Source organism: Emys orbicularis, chromosome 5 (assembly GCF_028017835.1).
Source record: "Emys orbicularis isolate rEmyOrb1 chromosome 5, rEmyOrb1.hap1, whole genome shotgun sequence".
In the NCBI taxonomy this organism is placed as follows: Eukaryota; Metazoa; Chordata; order Testudines; family Emydidae; genus Emys; species Emys orbicularis.
Window position 1 is genome coordinate 143,804,648 of NC_088687.1, and position 17,469 is coordinate 143,822,116.

General features: G+C 54.2%; 1 protein-coding gene across 1 annotated transcript; it reads right to left on the bottom strand.

The window, feature by feature from the left end:
* Positions 1 to 1,248: 1,248 nt before the first annotated feature.
* Positions 1,249 to 16,712, bottom strand: SPEF1 (sperm flagellar 1). Its single transcript, XM_065405662.1, has 7 exons — positions 16,601 to 16,712; positions 14,526 to 14,637; positions 13,914 to 14,070; positions 11,045 to 11,093; positions 9,712 to 9,778; positions 3,482 to 3,593; positions 1,249 to 1,356 (listed from the first exon to the last, which is right to left on the bottom strand). The coding sequence occupies exons 1-7, from the start codon at positions 16,710 to 16,712 to the stop codon at positions 1,249 to 1,251; spliced, it is 717 nt and encodes a 238-aa protein (XP_065261734.1).
* Positions 16,713 to 17,469: the final 757 nt, after the last annotated feature.

A 17,469-nucleotide genomic window follows, 5' to 3' on the forward strand; every position in this document is an offset into this window, starting at 1 on the left:
CCTGTTGCTGTTATCAGCCCTTGGACCATGGCAGAGATGGCCCCTTTCTAATCAGACAGCCTTTGAACCCCACCCAAGGGCTGCAGAACCCCACAAACGGTTAGGAGCAGAGAGCCAGGAGCGGAGCGTCTTTTCACGCTTGTATCCAACCCAGAGTAAACTGATCAATGGGTGGCGGCGACTGATCTCCACAGGGCCTGATCACAGAGGGCCTTACTCAGGGTGTGTCTACACAGCACCAGCTGGCACGGGCTAGCCGACCCGAGCTGGCTAGCGTGGGTAACAGCAGTGAAGACAGAGCAGGAGGGGCGTCAGCATGGGTAGTGCAGCCCGGCCCAGAGCCTGGCCACGCATTCTGCTCAGTGGCCTGTGCTGTGTTGGCTTCATGGCTACGTTACCAGTGCTAGCTGGATTCGCGCTGGCTCGGGTAGGCTGCCCTGTGCCCAGCTTTTGCTGCGCAGACAGATCCTCAGCCTGCAGTGGGAGTTGTCCCTGAGTGAGGACTCCAGGATCGCGCCTGTAGAAAAGCATCCTTGGGAATGATCCATTCCTTCCCCATGCATCAGCGGTCACCCAAGAGCCACCAGATGGAACAAAAGGGGGTGCTTTGAGGCTCTTTAAAACAAGCAAAGGGGTGGCCTGGAACTAAAGCATGGAAAGCAAAGGGGTCAATATTGGGAGTGAAAGTCGCTGGATTTGGTTAGAGATAGAAAACCCGGCATTCGAAATACTGCCTCAGCCCGATCACCTTCCGGCACATTTGTGAGTGCACATTTGCACTAGCATTTCTTGCATTTGTATAAGTGCATGCACAACTGCAGGTCCATGTCCATAATTGCAATGAATGCAAAGCCGATTGATTGCAGATGCATAAACGTGACTAACAAATGCATGCACAATCACCGGTGCACGTAGACAATTACAACCCCCTCAGGCACAATTGCAGGGGAACTTCTAGATGTGCATTTGCCACCTGTGCTTGGGCACGTGCATTTTTCACTCTTGGACTCTAGGCCTTATTTTTTCTCAGTCTTGCCCTTGGATTGTAAGTAACTGGGAGCCCTGTGTCATTATTCAAATTCAGACTCTCCCAGTCCTGCCTGGGACGACTCGGTCTCTCCAAGCCCAGGAGGAGCGATTAGCAGTGGGAGAGGCACAGGAACGCCGGCTCTTACAAATGTGCCTGTGAGAGGTTTTGAGGGTGTGAGAGTCGCAGGGAAGGGCGCGGGAGGGAAACCGAGCGCCGCCTCATTTCTGTTTCTGCTCCACTTGCTGTAGGCGCCTCGTGAGGTCGTCAATCCGAACATTCTTCAGGTGGAGCAGGTGTTCCAGCCGCCGCACCTTCATCTGCAGGATCTGAGCAAAGGGAAGCACACGCTGGCTGTGGTGATCGGCCTTTTTTTAAAGAGAGGGGCCCGAACCAAGCCCTTCGTTCCAGCCCCCTGGGCCTTGCAGGCTGGAGCCAGTTCTGAATTCTGCAGCGTGTGCCCGTCTCTGCCCATTTCCACACGTGGCCTCTTTCTCCTACCTAGCTCTTATTGAGGACTTTTCAAGAGTAAACCTCAAAGCACTTTGCAAAGGAGGTCAGTATCATGATCGGGGCAGAGATTAGCTCAAGGTCACCCAGCAGGCCAGTGGCAGAACCAGGACTAGAACCCAGGGTGCCAGAGTCCTGCGCTCTACCCACTAGGCTACACTGTTTGTCATGAAAAAGAACGCACCATTTTATGTATATCTCGAGCTTTTTAAGCCAATGGCAAGCTCTTGAGGCTCCACAGGATCTTTGGGGCTGGCAGTAACAGCCGTGTCCTTTGGGGCTGGCACTGGCAGTAACGACTGTGTCCTTCTTTTGGCCCCTGTCAAACATGCACCCAGACCCTCATTTCCACGAGTCCCCAGTAAGGGACACAAGATCAGTAGGATCACCCAGCTCTCGGGTATCGGATACGGTCATAACAACACTCGTTCTCACCACCTTCAAAGACCGCCATAAAACGCACCTTCTTCTGCAGAGCTTTGCAAGAATGACCCAGGCAGGACTTCAGTGTCTTCACCCCCTTGGGACCGTGCCAGCACCTGGGGGCTTAGGCTTGTCTGAGCTGTTTTGTCTGGGTCTGAACCTGACTGCAGGCTTCTTGGACCTGCGGCTGCGTTTCATATGCGAGTACAGAGCCAGGCTGACCAGCAGGCCACGTGGATGCGCAGGGAGCCCTGCACATGAGTCATGATGGGCTACGGCTTACTGAAATCTTGGCCTTGTCTGCACGAGACTTATTGTCCTACCACTTCCCACCATTGCAAGCCCCAGCACAGCACTCCACAGGGCCCTCCCCGCCCCAGCGTTTTAACCACAGTGGGTCTGTCTCCACTGCAATCGGAGTCTGTCTCCACTGCAAGCCACTAGTTTTGCTCTAGCTCGCTCACATACCAACAGCAGCCAAGCCCCAGAAGCACGGGTGTCAAGTGGCTAGCCTGCACCGAAGCCCACGCTGCCATAAGAACATAAGAACAGCCAGACTGGGTCAGAGCAAAGGTCCATCTAGCCCAGTGTCCTGTCTGCCAACAGTGGCCAATGCCAGGTGCCCCAGAAGGAATGAACAGAACAGGGAATCATCAAGTGATCCATCCCCTATCGCGCATTCCCAGCTCCTGCCCTGGTTTCACTGCTGGTGGTACCCGAACTACATGGGCTGCAGTCACACATCTGAGTGAAGTGTGGACATACCCTGGGTGAGGATTCATGGTTCTTGAACCCAGACCTATGGGGCCCTGGGCAGGCGGCATCACCAGGCAGCCTTGGGTGCATGGACCATGGCTCTGCCTACATCCTGGGAGACCAGTCACTGCAGGAAGTGCTGCCCATGGTAGAAATGACTGGCAGCTTCTCCCGTGAGCTCTCATTTGCCCAGACCTACTATTTAAGCCTGGAGGGAGTAGCAGGAAGTTGTCTGTGCAACAAGGAGGTCTGACTTGCAGCTGAGATAGACCCAGCCTTGTTCCTGTCTCCTCGCCCTGACCTCTGGTTCATGGCTATTGATTCTGGCTTGACCCTTGGCTCCAGACCCCAGCCACCAACTCTGGGTCGACCCCTCAAGCCTGACCGCCTATGGCTCCAACCGCTGGACCTGGCCGCCCACCCCCCATGTCATCTACACTTGCGTGGAGCTGATTGAGATGCTGGCGGCTGGTCTACATGAACGGTCCCACCATTGCGACTAGTGGAGGAGCGGAGTTGGAGGCAGCGAAGGTGGGTCAGTTCAGGAAAGCCAGGCTTGTGCAGTCACCTCCTGGCTTGCTGAGGACTCCCGTCCCGTGGGCATTATGGCAGAAGTGGGTCTGAAGGAGGGGCATGGACGAGGAGTGGGTATTCCCTGCCCAGAGGGTGGGGTGAGATGAGCCGTGGAGGTGGCTGTGGGCAAAGCCTGGCATACTTTCAGAGGATGCCCTGCCGTTCCACAGACAGCACGCGAATTGTCCTCACCTGGACCGTCTCTTGACAAGCCAGCAGAGCCTGCTCCCTCTCCGCTAACTGAATGCGAAAGCTGGTGTCTCCCGGCAGTGCCTGGCCATAGCCTTGCTGGCCCTTGTTCATCCTGGGGAAAGAAGTAAAAGCCAGAGTGTGGCAGGGTGAGGAGCGCGGCGCCTCCTGCTGGTTGGCCAGGGGATTAGCTCTTCCAGCCCGGAGAGCCCTCTGCAGGCCGGTGTCTCACCTGCCGCTGGCCCTGTGTCCCTCCCTGACCCCAGTGCCCTTCTACCTCAGGGTTCTGCCCCCAGCAATAACCCACAATAAGGGTCTCCCCACCCAGGGGAACCCCCAACCCTCTATCCCCACCTTGCCTCAGTGGCTACTGCCAGTCACCATCTCACCCCCGCTCTCTGGGGCAGACGGCCGTCTGTGAACCCCTCATCATCGGCCGGGGGGTTGGACCAGCTGCCTCTGGGCTGCCCCTCTGCAGCCTCAGTGCCCTTTGTGGGCCCTTAACTCAGCCTGCAGCCTGGGGCTTTGCTAGGCCGGAGCTCCCCAGCTCCCTCTGCCCTTCCCCAGCACTGCTCCACTCTAGGTACCCTCCTCAACTCCCAGGCAGCCAGGTCCTTCTCTCTCTAGGAGTTAGAGAGGGTGTTTTCTGGCTTCTGGCCCACAGCCCTCTTATAAAGGTCAGGTGGGCCCCGATTAAGCTGGCCAGAGCTGTGGCTGCTTTCCCCATCAGCCCAGCTTTTCCCCCACCCCAGCCCTCTCCTGGGCTGCTTTAACCCCTTCAGGGCCGGAGCGGGGTGACCACCCCGCTACACAGAGATATAAACCTAGGAGGAGAAGAGATTTGCCCACACTGAGCTCCGTCAGGTGGGGGAGGGTCCCCTATGGCAGGGGTGGGAGCCCCAACATGGGGGCATTTAGAACGAGGCTGGCCGCAGCGCTGGTGACAGGACTGCCCTCCATCAGCTGCCCGCTGGACTAGATGGGCAGCAGTCTCTAAAGGGAAGCAGTGGCTGTGCCATCATCTGGGCATTTCAAACTGGAAGAAACAACGGGCCCCATCTCTCCTTCCGCGGGTCACATTCAGCCTTGGCATCAGAGCGCCCATCTCCCGCTGGCCCGAATGCACCGGGGCTGAGTGAATTGAGGAGCCTGATTCTCCCCTCCCGTGCACTGATGTAATCAGGAGGAACTCCAAAGCCATCAACAGGGTTACACCAGGTGAGGGGAGATTCAGGCTTTGCCTCTCTTACTTACATAAGCCACCCTGGCCCACTGGGAGACGTAAGGGAGGCCAAGGCAGACATCATGTTCCCTCTGCCTTCATCGGGACCTCACAGTTTAACCATTTCAGCGAGTGGCAGGATGCTCCTTGGATGTTTTGCTTTAGGAACGGTCCCTGCTGCCCACTGGGATCTGGGCTGGCAGCAGAGAGGGCTACACACAGCGGCGTGAAGCGGTGGCAGTGCCAGGCCTCTGCAGAGCGGGGGTTAGCCCAAGCAGGTGCCTGATTCCTCTGCGCCCTTCATTGTGAGGACACAGAGCGGCTCAGCTGAGACGAGCCCCGGCGGCAGCAAGAGGCAGAAGGGGTGCAGGGGCGCTGAGCGGTGCCGGGGGGTCCTGGCACACGCTAAGGGCCCGATCCTCAGCCGGGGTAATTCAGCCTCGCTCTGTGGATAATAGTGGAACTTCGCTGACTTACCCCCGCTGAGGGTCTGGGCCCGTGTGCAAATATGTGACAAATGTATCATGGTGATTTCCTCTCTTTGCTCCGGTGGGCCTTTCCCGGCCATAAACCTCGGGGGCAAAGCTGCCCCAGCCAGGAAGGGTCTGCATTTCACTCCCCTTTGGGGAGTGTTGGATTGACAGCTCAGCGAACCAGCTGAGCGGCGAACAGCAGAGGCTAACAGAGGGAGTTTGCCTGGGAGTTCGCCTGGAGAGAGCTCACTGAGGCTTTCATCTGCTGGTTTCTCTGAGTAGTTCCTGCAACATCTGAGGAAGCTCCTAAGAGGAAGGTGATATGGAAGGTGAGCGATCAGCTGTTGTAACCTGCACAGGTTGTGCCATGTTTGTCTTTCTTCCACAGGACAGAAGCGACTTTGTCTGTACAAAGTGCAAGCTGGTCTCCATATTGGAAGAGAAGGTTCGAGGTCTGGAGAAACGAGTATTGACTCTGCGTTGCATAAGGGAAAATGAAGATTTCCTGGACAGACGTCAGGAGATGCTTCTACGGCCACAATGTTCGGAAGATTCAGAGCAGGCGCAGCAGGGACAGAAGGATGGTGAAGAAGTTTGGCAGCATGTGACCTCCAGAAGGAGAAAGAGGAGCGTCCATGTACCAGCAATGGAGATACAGGTGAGCAATCGTTTCCATGTTCTCTCTACAGGTACTAATGCGGAGAGTGGACTAGATGACCCATCTGAGGGAAGGGAGCAGAAGGAGATTCCACCGATTGGAAGGCAAAAGATGCACTGTCCTAGGGATGGGGGTTCCACGATCACCACTCCCAAGAGGAGGAGGAGGGTGGTGGTGGTCGGGGACTCCCTCCTCAGGGGGACTGAGTCATCTATCTGCCGCCCCGACCGGGAAAACCGAGAGGTCTGCTGCTTGCCAGGAGCTAGGATGCACGATGTGACGGAGAGACTGCCGAGACTCATCAAGCCCTCGGATCGCTACCCCTTCCTGCTTCTCCACGTGGGCACCAATGATACTGCCAAGAATGACCTTGAGCGGATCACTGCAGACTACGTGGCTCTGGGAAGAAGGATAAAGGAGTTTGAGGTGCAAGTGGTGTTCTCGTCCATCCTCCCTGTGCAAGGAAAAGGCCTGGGTAGAGACCGTCGAATCGTGGAAGTCAACGAATGGCTACGCAGGTGGTGTCGGAGAGAAGGCTTTGGATTCTTCAACCATGGGATGGTGTTCCAAGAAGGAGGAGTGCTAGGCAGAGACGGGCTCCACCTAACGAAGAGAGGGAAGAGCATCTTCGCCAGCAGGCTGGCTAACCTAGTGAGGAGGGCTTTAAACTAGGTTCACCGGGGGAAGGAGACCAAAGCCCTGAGGTAAGTGGGGAAATGGGATCCTGGGAGGAAGCACAAGCAGGAGAGCGCAAGAGGGGAGGACTCCTGTCTCATACTAAGAAAGAGGGACTATCGATGAGTTATCTTAAGTGCCTATACACAAATGCAAGAAGCCTGGGAAACAAGCAGGGAGAACTGGAAGTCCTGGCACAGTCAGGGAACTATGATGCGATTGGAATAACAGAGACTTGGCGGCAAAACTCACATGACTGGAGCACTGTCATGGATGGATATAAACTGTTCAGGAAGGACAGGCAGGGCAGAAAAGGTGGGGGAGTTGCATTGGAAGTAAGAGAGGAGTATGACTGCTCAGAGCTCCGGTATGAAACTGCAGAAAAACCTGAGAGTCTCTGGATAAAGTTGAGAAGTGTGAGCAACAAGGGTGATGTCGTGGTCGGAGTCTGCTATAGACCACCAGACCAGGGGGATGAGGTGGACGAGGCTTTCTTCTGGCAACTAGCAGAAGTTGCTAGATCGCAGGCCCTGGTTCTCATGGGAGACTTTAATCACCCTGATATCTGCTGGGAGAGCAATACAGCGGTGCACAGACAATCCAGGAAGTTTTTGGAAAGTGTAGGGGACAATTTCCTGGTGCAAGTGCTGGAGGAACCAACTAGGGGCAGAGCTTTTCTTGACCTGCTGCTCACAAACAGGGAAGAATTAGTAGGGGAAGCAAAAGTGGATGGGAACCTGGGAGGCAGTGACCATGAGATGGTCGAGTTCAGGATCCTGACACAAGGAAGAAAGGAGAGCAGCAGAATACGGACCCTGGACTTCAGAAAAGCAGACTTTGACTCCCTCAGGGAACAGATGGGCAGGATCCCCTGGGAGAATAACATGAAGGGCAAAGGGGTCCAGGAGAGCTGGCTGTATTTTAAAGAATCCTTATTGCGGTTGCAGGAACAAACCATCCCGATGTGTAGAAAGAATAGTAAATATGGCAGGCGACCAGCTTGGCTAAACAGTGAAATCCTTGCTGATCTTAAACGCAAAAAAGAAGCTTACAAGAAGTGGAAGATTGGACAAATGACCAGGGAGGAGTATAAAAATATTGCTCAGGCATGCAGGAGTGAAATCAGGAAGGCCAAATCACACTTGGAGTTGCAGCTAGCAAGAGATGTTAAGAGTAACAAGAAGGGTTTCTTCAGGTATGTTAGCAACAAGAAGAAAGTCAAGGAAAGTATGGGCCCCTTACTGAATGAGGGAGGCAACCTAGTGACTGAGGATATGGAAAAAGCTAATGTACTCAATGATTTTTTTGCCTCTGTCTTCACGAACAAGGTCAGCTCCCAGACTGCTGCACTGGGCAGCACAGTATGGGGAGAAGGTGACCAGCCCTCTGTGGAGAAAGAAGTGGTTCGGGACTATTTAGAAAAACTGGACGTGCACAAGTCCATGGGGCTGGATGTGCTGCATCCGAGGGTGCTAAAGGAGTTGGCGGATGAGATTGCAGAGCCATTAGCCATTATTTTTGAAAACTCATGGCGATCGGGGGAGGTCCCGGATGACTGGAAAAAGGCTAATGTAGTGCCCATCTTTAAAAAAGGGAAGAAGGAGGATCCGGGGAACTACAGGCCAGTCAGCCTCACCTCAGTCCCTGGAAAAATCATGGAGCAGGTCCTCAAGGAATCAATTATGAAACACTTAGAGGAGAGGAAAGTGATCAGGAACAATCAGCATGGATTCACCAAGGGGAAGTCGTGCCTGACTAACTTAATTGCCTTCTATGATGAGATAACTGCCTCTGTGGATGAGGGGAAAGCAGTGGACGTGTTATTCCTTGACTTTAGCAAAGCTTTTGATACGGTCTCCCACAGTATTCTTGCCGCCAAGTTAAAGAAGTATGGGCTGGATGAATGGACTGTAAGGTGGATAGAAAGCTGGCTAGATCGTCGGGCTCAACGGGTAGTGATCAATGGCTCCATGTCTAGTTGGCAGCCGGTTTCAAGCGGAGTGCCCCAAGGGTCGGTCCTGGGGCCGGTTTTGTTTAATATCTTTATTAATGATCTGGAGGATGGTGTGGACTGCACTCTCAGCAAGTTTGCAGATGACACTAAACTGGGAGGCGTGGTAGATACACTAGAGGGTAGGGATCGGATACAGAGGGACCTAGACAAATTAGAGTATTGGGCCAAAAAAAACCTGATGAGGTTCAACAAGGACAAGTGCAGAGTCCTGCACCTAGGACGGAAGAACGGAAGAATCCTATGCACAGCTACAGACTAGGGACCGAATGGCTAGGTAGCAGTTCTGCAGAAAAGGACCTAGGGGTCACAGTGGACGAGAAGCTGGATATGAGTCAACAGTGTGCTCTTGTTGCCAAGAAGGCTAACGGCATTTTGGGCTGTATAAGTAGGGGCATTGCCAGCAGATCGAGGAACGTGATCGTTCCCCTTTATTCGACATTGGTGAGGCCTCATCTGGAGTACTGTGTCCAGTTTTGGGCCCCACACTACAAGAAGGATGTGGAAAAATTGGAAAAAGTCCAGCGGAGGGCAACAAAAATGATTAGGGGTCTGGAGCACATGACTTATGAGGAGAGGCTGAGGGAACTGGGATTGTTTAGTCTCCAGAAGAGAAGAGTGAGGGGGGATTTGATAGCTGCTTTCAACTACCTGAGGGGGGGTTCCAAAGAGGATGGAGCTCGGCTGTTCTCAGTGGTGGCAGATGACAGAACAAGGAGCAATGGTCTCAAGTTGCAGTGGGGGAGGTCTAGGTTGGATATTAGGAAACACTATTTCACTAGGAGGGTGGTGAAGCACTGGAATGCATTACCTAGGGAGGTGGTGGAGTCTCCTTCCTTGGAGGTTTTTAAGGCCCGGCTTGACAAAGCCCTGGCTGGGATGATTTAGTTGGGGATTGGTCCTGCTTTGAGCAGGGGGTTGGACTAGATGACCTCCTGAGGTCCCTTCCAGCCCTGATATTCTATGATTCTATGATTCTATGACAGCCCTGCAGAGCGGGGGCCTCCATTTTCCCATAGAGCAGTACAGCCCAGGGGGCAGAAGGGCCAGCTACCCACCCCCCTCATGGAGAATTCCTTGGGAGGGCTCCCAGCCAAGTAACCAGGAAGGGTCTGTAGTTCTAAAGGATCACGCGGGGCTCGTATCAAGAAACACTGTGGTCAGTTTGTGGGGTGATCCCCGGGCAGACTTTACCTTTCCGCTCGTGGGGACTGCTGCACGTAGATCCCTGCGGCATTGGTCTTTGGCTTCGACGAATAGCCTGGGTAACACAAACCATGTCACGTTACAGCCGCACACCAAGCGGCAAGGGCCCAACTCTGCCTTCCGGTACCCCGGAGCCTCAGCAGGGGCAGAACTGAGCCTTAGCTGAATACTGGGAAAGTGAGGCCTTAGGACCCTGGGCAGCTTAGACACTGGCCGATTGGTTGGGCGTGGCCAGTGAGTTCTGGCCTCTGGGAGCAGGGTCAGGATAGAACTACTGTCTGGAGCAAGGAACTGCCCCTGTCGCAAGTCCCAGTGACTCCCCCAGGGAGCAGCACAGAGGAGGTGACGCACACAGACGCTGGAGTACTTTCCTTGTGTGCCAATCTCACGTCAGGCTCCAGGAGCTCACAGGTATGGGCTGGGAGTCGTAAGGCTTCAGAGGGGCAGCTTTGAATTCCAGTGGGGCTAACAGGAAGGGTCTCACGCTCGAGCCCACTGCGGGAGATGGCACCTTGCTAGCATCGTCCATCTGAAAAGCTCATGTAGACCCAGTGCTGTCGGTCAGCATTGCCGTTATCCCTGCCTCACCGAGCACGTGGAGCGGGGAAGTGACTGGCAGAGCTGGGTCTGACCCCAGATCTCCTGGTTTACAGCTTTGTTCTTTAACCCAAGACCTTCCCTCTCCTGGTCCCCTTAGAAAACGCTCTGAGGACTTACAGACTGCGGATTCCTAGAGGCCGAGCAGCTGGTGAAGAAGCCACTTGACCTATGAAATCTCTGCAGGTATTTATAGAGCTGCAGCATCGTAATATCTGGACTCTTCGGCAGCGGTAATTAATTGAGCTGGTCTTGCGGTTAAGGCACTGGGCTGGGACTCAGGAGATCCAGCTCAGTTCTTGGCTCTGTCACAGGCCCTGGGTAAGTCACTCAGGCCCAGATCCTCCAAGGTATTTAGGCTCCTGACGCCCATTAATTTCAGTAGACGTTAGGAGTCCCTCTGTGTGCATCAGCTTACAGGAGATAATCTTCCCATTCTCCCGCTCCTTGGCTGCTGTGTCTTTGAGTCGACGCTACGTCTGTACAGCACCCAGCACAATGGGGCCTCAAACGCCATCAGCCCTCTAGGTGCTACTGTAATGCAAATCATGTATCTTCCTGACACCCCTGCAATGCAGGACAGTGCATCCCCATTGTAGAGGTGGGAAACTGAGGCATGGGGAGACTGAGTAACTTGCCCAGGGTCACAGAGCCGTGTGGCAGGGCTGGAAGCCAGCTCCCCCAGAACAGACATACTGCTCAGAGAGACTCCTGTCACCCCTACCTGTTTCCATATGGCCGTTCTCATGGAGTGCATAGCGTGTGCCCAGCTCCTGCACAGAGAATCAGAGAGAACACACGGTTCAAGTGAAAATGCCTTGCAATCCACTGTCAGCTTCCTCCTGAGAGAGGCCTGGCAAGGCTTCCATAGGCGGCGAGATGGCAATGATCAGGATGTTGCAGAGATGAGTGGGTCTGAGGGAAGGCAGAAGCCAAGGTGGCACCCAGGAAATGACATGGGCGGAGCAGCTCTGATCCCATCCAGTAGAGGGCAGTGGCGCCCCCCCAGCCAGTTCTTTGTACAATATCCGATAACAGGTGGGACTGGAACACTTTGGGGGCCTTAGGCTGAAAGCCTTGCACTGCCCCATCAGTGGAAAGAACGAACGAGTCCTTTAGGAAAGCCATTGGGGATGGGGGTCCCTATAAACAGAGCCGCGTGGGGTTTCACAGGTCAGACGGGGCCATTATGACTATCGAGTCTGAGCCAGGGGAAAGGTCCGCACCCAGTGATTTCTGCCTCAAGCCCAGCCCTTCTGCTGGAGCTATAGCACAACGTGAAGAAAGACATCCAGCCGGGATCTAAGGCCCTTGAGTGATGGGGAACCCAGCACGTCACTAGGGTAGGTTGCGCCAACAGTTAGTTAGCCTCCTCATTTACAAACCGTACACCTCATGTCTAGCCGGCATTTGTCTAGCTTCAGCTGCCAACCACGGGGTCTCGTTCTGCTAGCTGAGAGCCCTCTGCGATCAGAAACCGCTTCCCCAGGAAGGCCTTGCAGGGTTTTGTACAGTTAACTAGAGCTATTGGTCAGAGAAATCTGGTCATCAATTGAAATCCCCCCCCCCCTTTTTTTTAAGTCTAATAAAAATATGTCTGGTCTAGTCTCAGTCTGGTTGCTAGGACACCGGTGTCCACACTTCCAAACCGCCACCCCCACTGGCACAAATGGGCCAGCTCACTGCCAGTCTCAGCAGAGAGGAGATGGACTGAACGGGCCCTGGAGACAACACTGCCCTCAGCCCGGGGGTGGGTCCCTCCAGCACAACTTGCCCCTCTAACGCCTGAGCTGTAGCCAGCAGCGCTCACTCGCTGGGGCTGTCAAGCTCCCACTGAAGAGGGGACGAACCGCAGTTGCTGTGATGATAAGACACTAAGTCTATGTGCCTGATTGCAGAGAGTGGCTGTGTGGTGAGGGAGGGAGCGGCCACAGAGATGCTGCAGTCCGGACAAGCGGTGAGAGAGTTGTCACCTCTGAAACACCAGTGAGTGGAGCTGCCAAGGCAGGGCAATCGCATAATGACTGGTGTATTAGCCATGCACATGGAGCACATCTCACAGCTCCGGCTATGTGTGACGGAGAAGAGAGTCTGGCCCACTCTGTATACTGGTGTCTGCCCTAAGGCCCATGAGTAAGATCCATCTCTCTCCAGTGCCCCTTCATTAACCCTTCATTAGCCTTTGCCACTCAGTTTCCTCTTTCCTGTGTATCTATTTCAACATCAGATGCAGCTAAATTGTCAGCTCCACAGCATAACACCGATGCCCTCTGCTGACTCTCGGAGGGATAACAGGTATATTGACAAGACTGCCTCTCACCCTATCCCCAGTCTGGTAGGGTCGGCTGGGGCGCTCTGTTCCTAGCCCTGAACTCTCCGCACTGGCAGCTGGGCTTTCTCTCGACCCTAGTGGTCCGAGTCCGATTACCACACTGCCTGGAGTGCTGCTTGCGTTCAGCTTTTGATCGATGGTTATTTCTATTTGATTTCCATCACTCGCTTGCCAATAGCTCATTTCTGGTGGCAGCCATAACTGTTTTATTTGCTGCCATGCCCTGTGAGCTGCTCAGAATAATTACAATTGTGCACTTGTTTAATGCCTTCTAGCTGAGGATCTCAAAGCCCTGTACATACACGGGATGGGGTGTATAAACCACATACAGGTAGACAAAGGGTTAACGGGAGCTGGTGGGCCCAGTTAGCTCTCCCGTTTCCGCCTGGGGGAGAGGGGGTTCGGCATAATTCATAATCATAATAATAGAATATCAGGGTTGGAAGGGACCTCAGGAGGTCATCTAGTCCAACCCCCTGCTCAAAGCAGGACCAGCCCCAACTAAATCATCCCAGCCAGGGCTTTGTCAAGCCGGGCCTTAAAAACCTCTAAGACCCAGCTGATTCCCTCAGGGAAGGAGCTCAGAGTAGGAGAAGAAAAGAGCCAGAAAGGGGGAGACATGGGAGTGAGAGACCCAGGAGCAAAGGGGTCTGGGGTCCCTGCTGCCTGGGAAAGGAGCCAGGAGGAAGCTGTAGCAGTGGAGCCCTGTGGTGGGCCCTGCAATGGGGAGGTAGCCCTGTACATCAGCGTATGGGACCGGGCTGGCGGGCTGAGTGACTAGAACCAGACCACCCCAGGGCCTGAATGGCCATCAGATGAAGGGGAAGGTCTTGCAATGCCATGAACAGCCACAGGGGGGCGTGCTGGCTGGTGAGTCACTATTCTGCAATAAATAAATGAATTAACCCCCCACCCACTCGCTGGGAGAGTCTAGCCGGCCCATTTTGAAAATGGGGAAACTGAGGCACACAGCACATCTGTGAGCGTCAGGAAGAGAACTCATGCTTCCCAGTCCCTGTGATGACTCCTACACTTCCTGCACTTTAACCATGCTCCTTCTGAATGCAGTTTAATGGCTCTGGGTTTGTAAATTACACCTACTTGCCACAGCCCTAGGCCGAGCTCCACAGTGCTCGCCCAGCATTTGCTCCCAAGGGAGTCTGCCTGAGCAAGGACCTCAGCACATGGGCCATATACACAACAGGATCCTACACAACGTTTGACCATCTGAGCTGCCCGCTGTCCCTCGAGCACCGCTGACCTGATATGTGCCAGACGCCACCTTGCTCTGCTTCTGCTTCTCCTCGATTTTCTGCCGCAGTGGGAGCAGCACCAGCTCCACCATGCCAGGCGTGCACTGTACGATCTTCCGGATCAGATCTTCCGGGATGGAGAAATTCAGCTTGTTCAGCACCTTCCTGCAAGGGCACAAACCGCCCCACGGTGGGGGAATGGTCAAACCACAGTATGGGCACCCGCTCTGCAGAACTGGCTGGAGTTCCTATAATAGTCTCGTGTGGAAGCATCGCTCCTGGACTAAGGGGGCCTGATCCTCAGCCGGGGTATGTGGGTGTGGCTCCTCAAAGGCAATGTAGTGACACTGATTTACCCCAGTGGAGGATCATGCTCAGCATGCAGAGGACTTGGGGGGAGGTCAGAGAGGTATGAAGTCCAAGCCACTGTTTGGCGTTGGCAGAGAGTGTGAGAGCGGAGAAGCTGCATGGTTTTGGCAGGTGAGTGTGAGGTCGGAAAGATGCAGAGGAGTGGGAAAATAACAAGGAAACTGAATCACTGTTTTCCCTATGCATCCCCAGCTCCATGGCCTGACTGCCCCAGCACCGTGCTACGTAAGGGGCACTGGGCGCATGTTTACCTGTTGAAATGTCCCCAGTTGGAGAGTTTCTGTTGCATTGAATTAGCTGGGACATAATTGTGCATTTCCACCATTTTGGGAAAGTAAAATTTCACCACTTCTGCTGCTAGAACTGCATAGGAAAGAAGAAGAGGAATCAGTGACAGTGCTCGGTGAGGTCAGACTGAGCATCACGCCATGATCTGCATAATGAAAACAATGAGACGCCTTTATATATATGGATGCTCTGGAAAGATACAGTATAAACCACAGCCAGGACTAGTTATTGTCTCGCAGAGATTCCAGATCTAAGAGGATCAATTCACAAGTGAAAAACAAGGGTTCCTTACCTCATAGCAACTGGGATTCTACTTCAAGTACTTGTCCAAGTGGATCCCACTCTGGAGCAGACCAGCCCCATGCAGGCAGTGCACACAGTGGTAGATTAGCCACTGGGCCAACGGGGCCTGTGCCCAGGGGCCCCAGCCTATATGGGGGTGCTGGAAAAAATCTGCTGCTAGATTTTTGCGGGGGCAGAAAGGAGCAAACGGGTTGCGGGCTGCACTGGGGGGGCAGAATGGGGCAGGACTGTGGGTGGGACAGGGGTGGGGCTGTGGGGAGGAAGAGGCGGAATGGGGTGGGGCTGTGGGCGGGGCTGCAGGTGGAAGGGGCAAAACGGAAGCAGGACTGCAAGCGGAAGGGGTGGGGAGGGGCCACTCACTTGCTCTGGCCCAGGGCCCTAGGAAACCTTAATCTTTCTCTGAGTGCACACGTGGGACTCGTGCACTTCAGAAGTGAGAGCCACTTGAACCAATACACAAAGAAGAATTCATCTCTTCTAACCAGCAACCCTGCAAACTTGCCCTGGGATCAGAGAGGCATCCAGGTTATTTCCCTTTCATGCATCATCCCCAGCAGTAAACAGCGTTACCAACCAACAGTCAAAAATCATAAGCCAGACCCCGAAAAAATTGTGAGATTGGCTTTAAAAAATCAGAAGATTTTAAAAATTAATAAATGTTGGCTCTTTATTTGCCTTGGGTTTTGTTTTTGTTTTTTCGAACCTTTAGAACTCATGTTTTCAAGCTTTTTTCTATAATCAAGAGAGCTAGAGACCTACTTTCCTATTTTTGAAATGGAAGCTGAAGTTCTCACATAGTCAGCTGACTTCAGCCGCTGGGGCTTTAAGGAAAACATGAAATATGAGAGTTGCAATAAGTGTGCAAAAGTTGGCAACACCACCTGGTTCTGTTGGCCAAAAATGACCTGTAGTAACACCTGTGCAGCCCCTCTCTTTAGGCGTTGTGGGCAGCTGGCATACATTGAGCCTGCTGTCCCTTATCTCAAGGATTTGGCCAGATGGCTCCAGGATTAGGGGGCACAGAGGAGACTTAAATCCACCTTTGCAAATAATCCTGAGTTGTGCTGTGCGCAGTCTGGACATAGAGACTAGGAATTTGTCCGCAGTCTCTCACTCACTCACCTCTTTCTTAGTAACCCTAGAGCAATGTTATTTTAATTTCGTTTTCCTCTCTGTGAATATTGCTTGATTTTTTTAAAAAATAAACAGAAACTTGTTTTTTAACCAGAGGGTGAAACTGACATTTACCAACCAGTGCAAACCTTACGCACTCCCCCCGCATTCCCCCCAACCCCATCTATCTGCAAATGATAGAGGAGCCTGTCTGTGGTGTTCAGAGCTGGATCCAAACTCTCCCAAAGTTCACTGCATCCCAAGGGTGGATGTGGCCAGTTATAGAAAGAGGGGTCAGCTGTCAAGATCAGAATTGTGTCGAGACTCCCCCAGAGCACTGGCTACTTGGATTCAGGATCCCAGGTCGGTCCCATTACAGCAGAGTCTGGATCCAGGTCTGGACTCCGCCAGAGCTCAGGGTATTTCGATCCACGACCCCAGGTCGGTCCCACTGCATTCAGCGCTCAAGCAATCCAGTCTGGATCTGGGTCTGGGCTCTCCTTGAGCTCAGGGAATTTGATCGGGATCCATTCCTGGGTCACTCCTAGGCCTCAAGCTGTGGAGTCTGGATCCCGGCCGGACTGCGGCCAGCTCCAGGAGTTTGGGATCTGGTTCCCCCAACCTCCGTCGCTGAAGTCCCGGGTGATGTTCTTCTTGGGGCGGGACAGGGGGATGGCATCCACCCAGCTGTAGAGCTCCTGCAGGCTCTCCTCGTCCAGCTCCCCGTTCGCCATCTGCTCGGCCGCCAGCCGGACCCAGGCCAGGCCTCTACACCCCCACGGCTGCAGGGCACGGCCAAGCTCGCCCCTGGCTCTGCCTGCCTGCAGGGCTGGAGGCAGCCATATTGTTTTCCTAGAACCATGGCAACGGCCGGCTAGAAAGGGACACTCAAGGGATTCTGGGAGGTGTAGTCCTCTGCATCCTGAAGAGGCTGGGGGACAACTGTTGCCAGGCAACGAGCTCGCCTAGCAACACAGCAGCGAGCCTAGGAGGCGCCTTAAAGGGGCGCAGCATGCGAGCAGCACTGAAATGGTGCAGCCGATAACCGGTGCACGGGTCTGGGGGATGAATTAATATTATTATTTGCACCCCGGCAGCACTGCCAATTGCTACCGCCAGCCGCCCACGATCAGGGGTTCTGCTCGGAGCCCCAGCTCCGGCGTGAGCCAAGAATTGCCACGGTCCTTGAACAAAGAGGCTGGGCTGGGGTGTGCGACGGGCCGGGGCCTAGCGGTTCAGGGCCTGGAAACTCCCAGGGACAACGCTGCGATCCACAAAGGGCCACGCTAGCCTTGTCCCTCTGGGCCGGTGGCTATTCCAGTGTGATGAACGCACAGCGTCGCTGAGGGGGGGGAGACACTGCAGCCTCACGACCCTGGTCCTGGTCCCCCAGCCCCAGTCGCTCTTTCATTAGCGATCCACCACGGAACAGCTTCACCGGGAGAGATTGGATGAGCCCCACATCAGAATAGCTCAGTGGTTGGAGCACTG

Bases quoted from the DNA above. Each gene is read 5' to 3' on its own strand.
- SPEF1 (XM_065405662.1), bottom strand. From the start codon at position 16,712: ATGGCGAACGGGGAGCTGGACGAGGAGAGCCTGCAGGAGCTCTACAGC. The intron at 14,071-14,525 runs GTAAACATGCGC...GTGCCCTTGCAG, and splicing joins AACTGGGGACATTTCAACAG to GAAGGTGCTGAACAAGCTGA. The intron at 9,779-11,044 runs GTAGGGGTGACA...TGTGTTACCCAG, and splicing joins GAACGGCCATATGGAAACAG to GCTATTCGTCGAAGCCAAAG.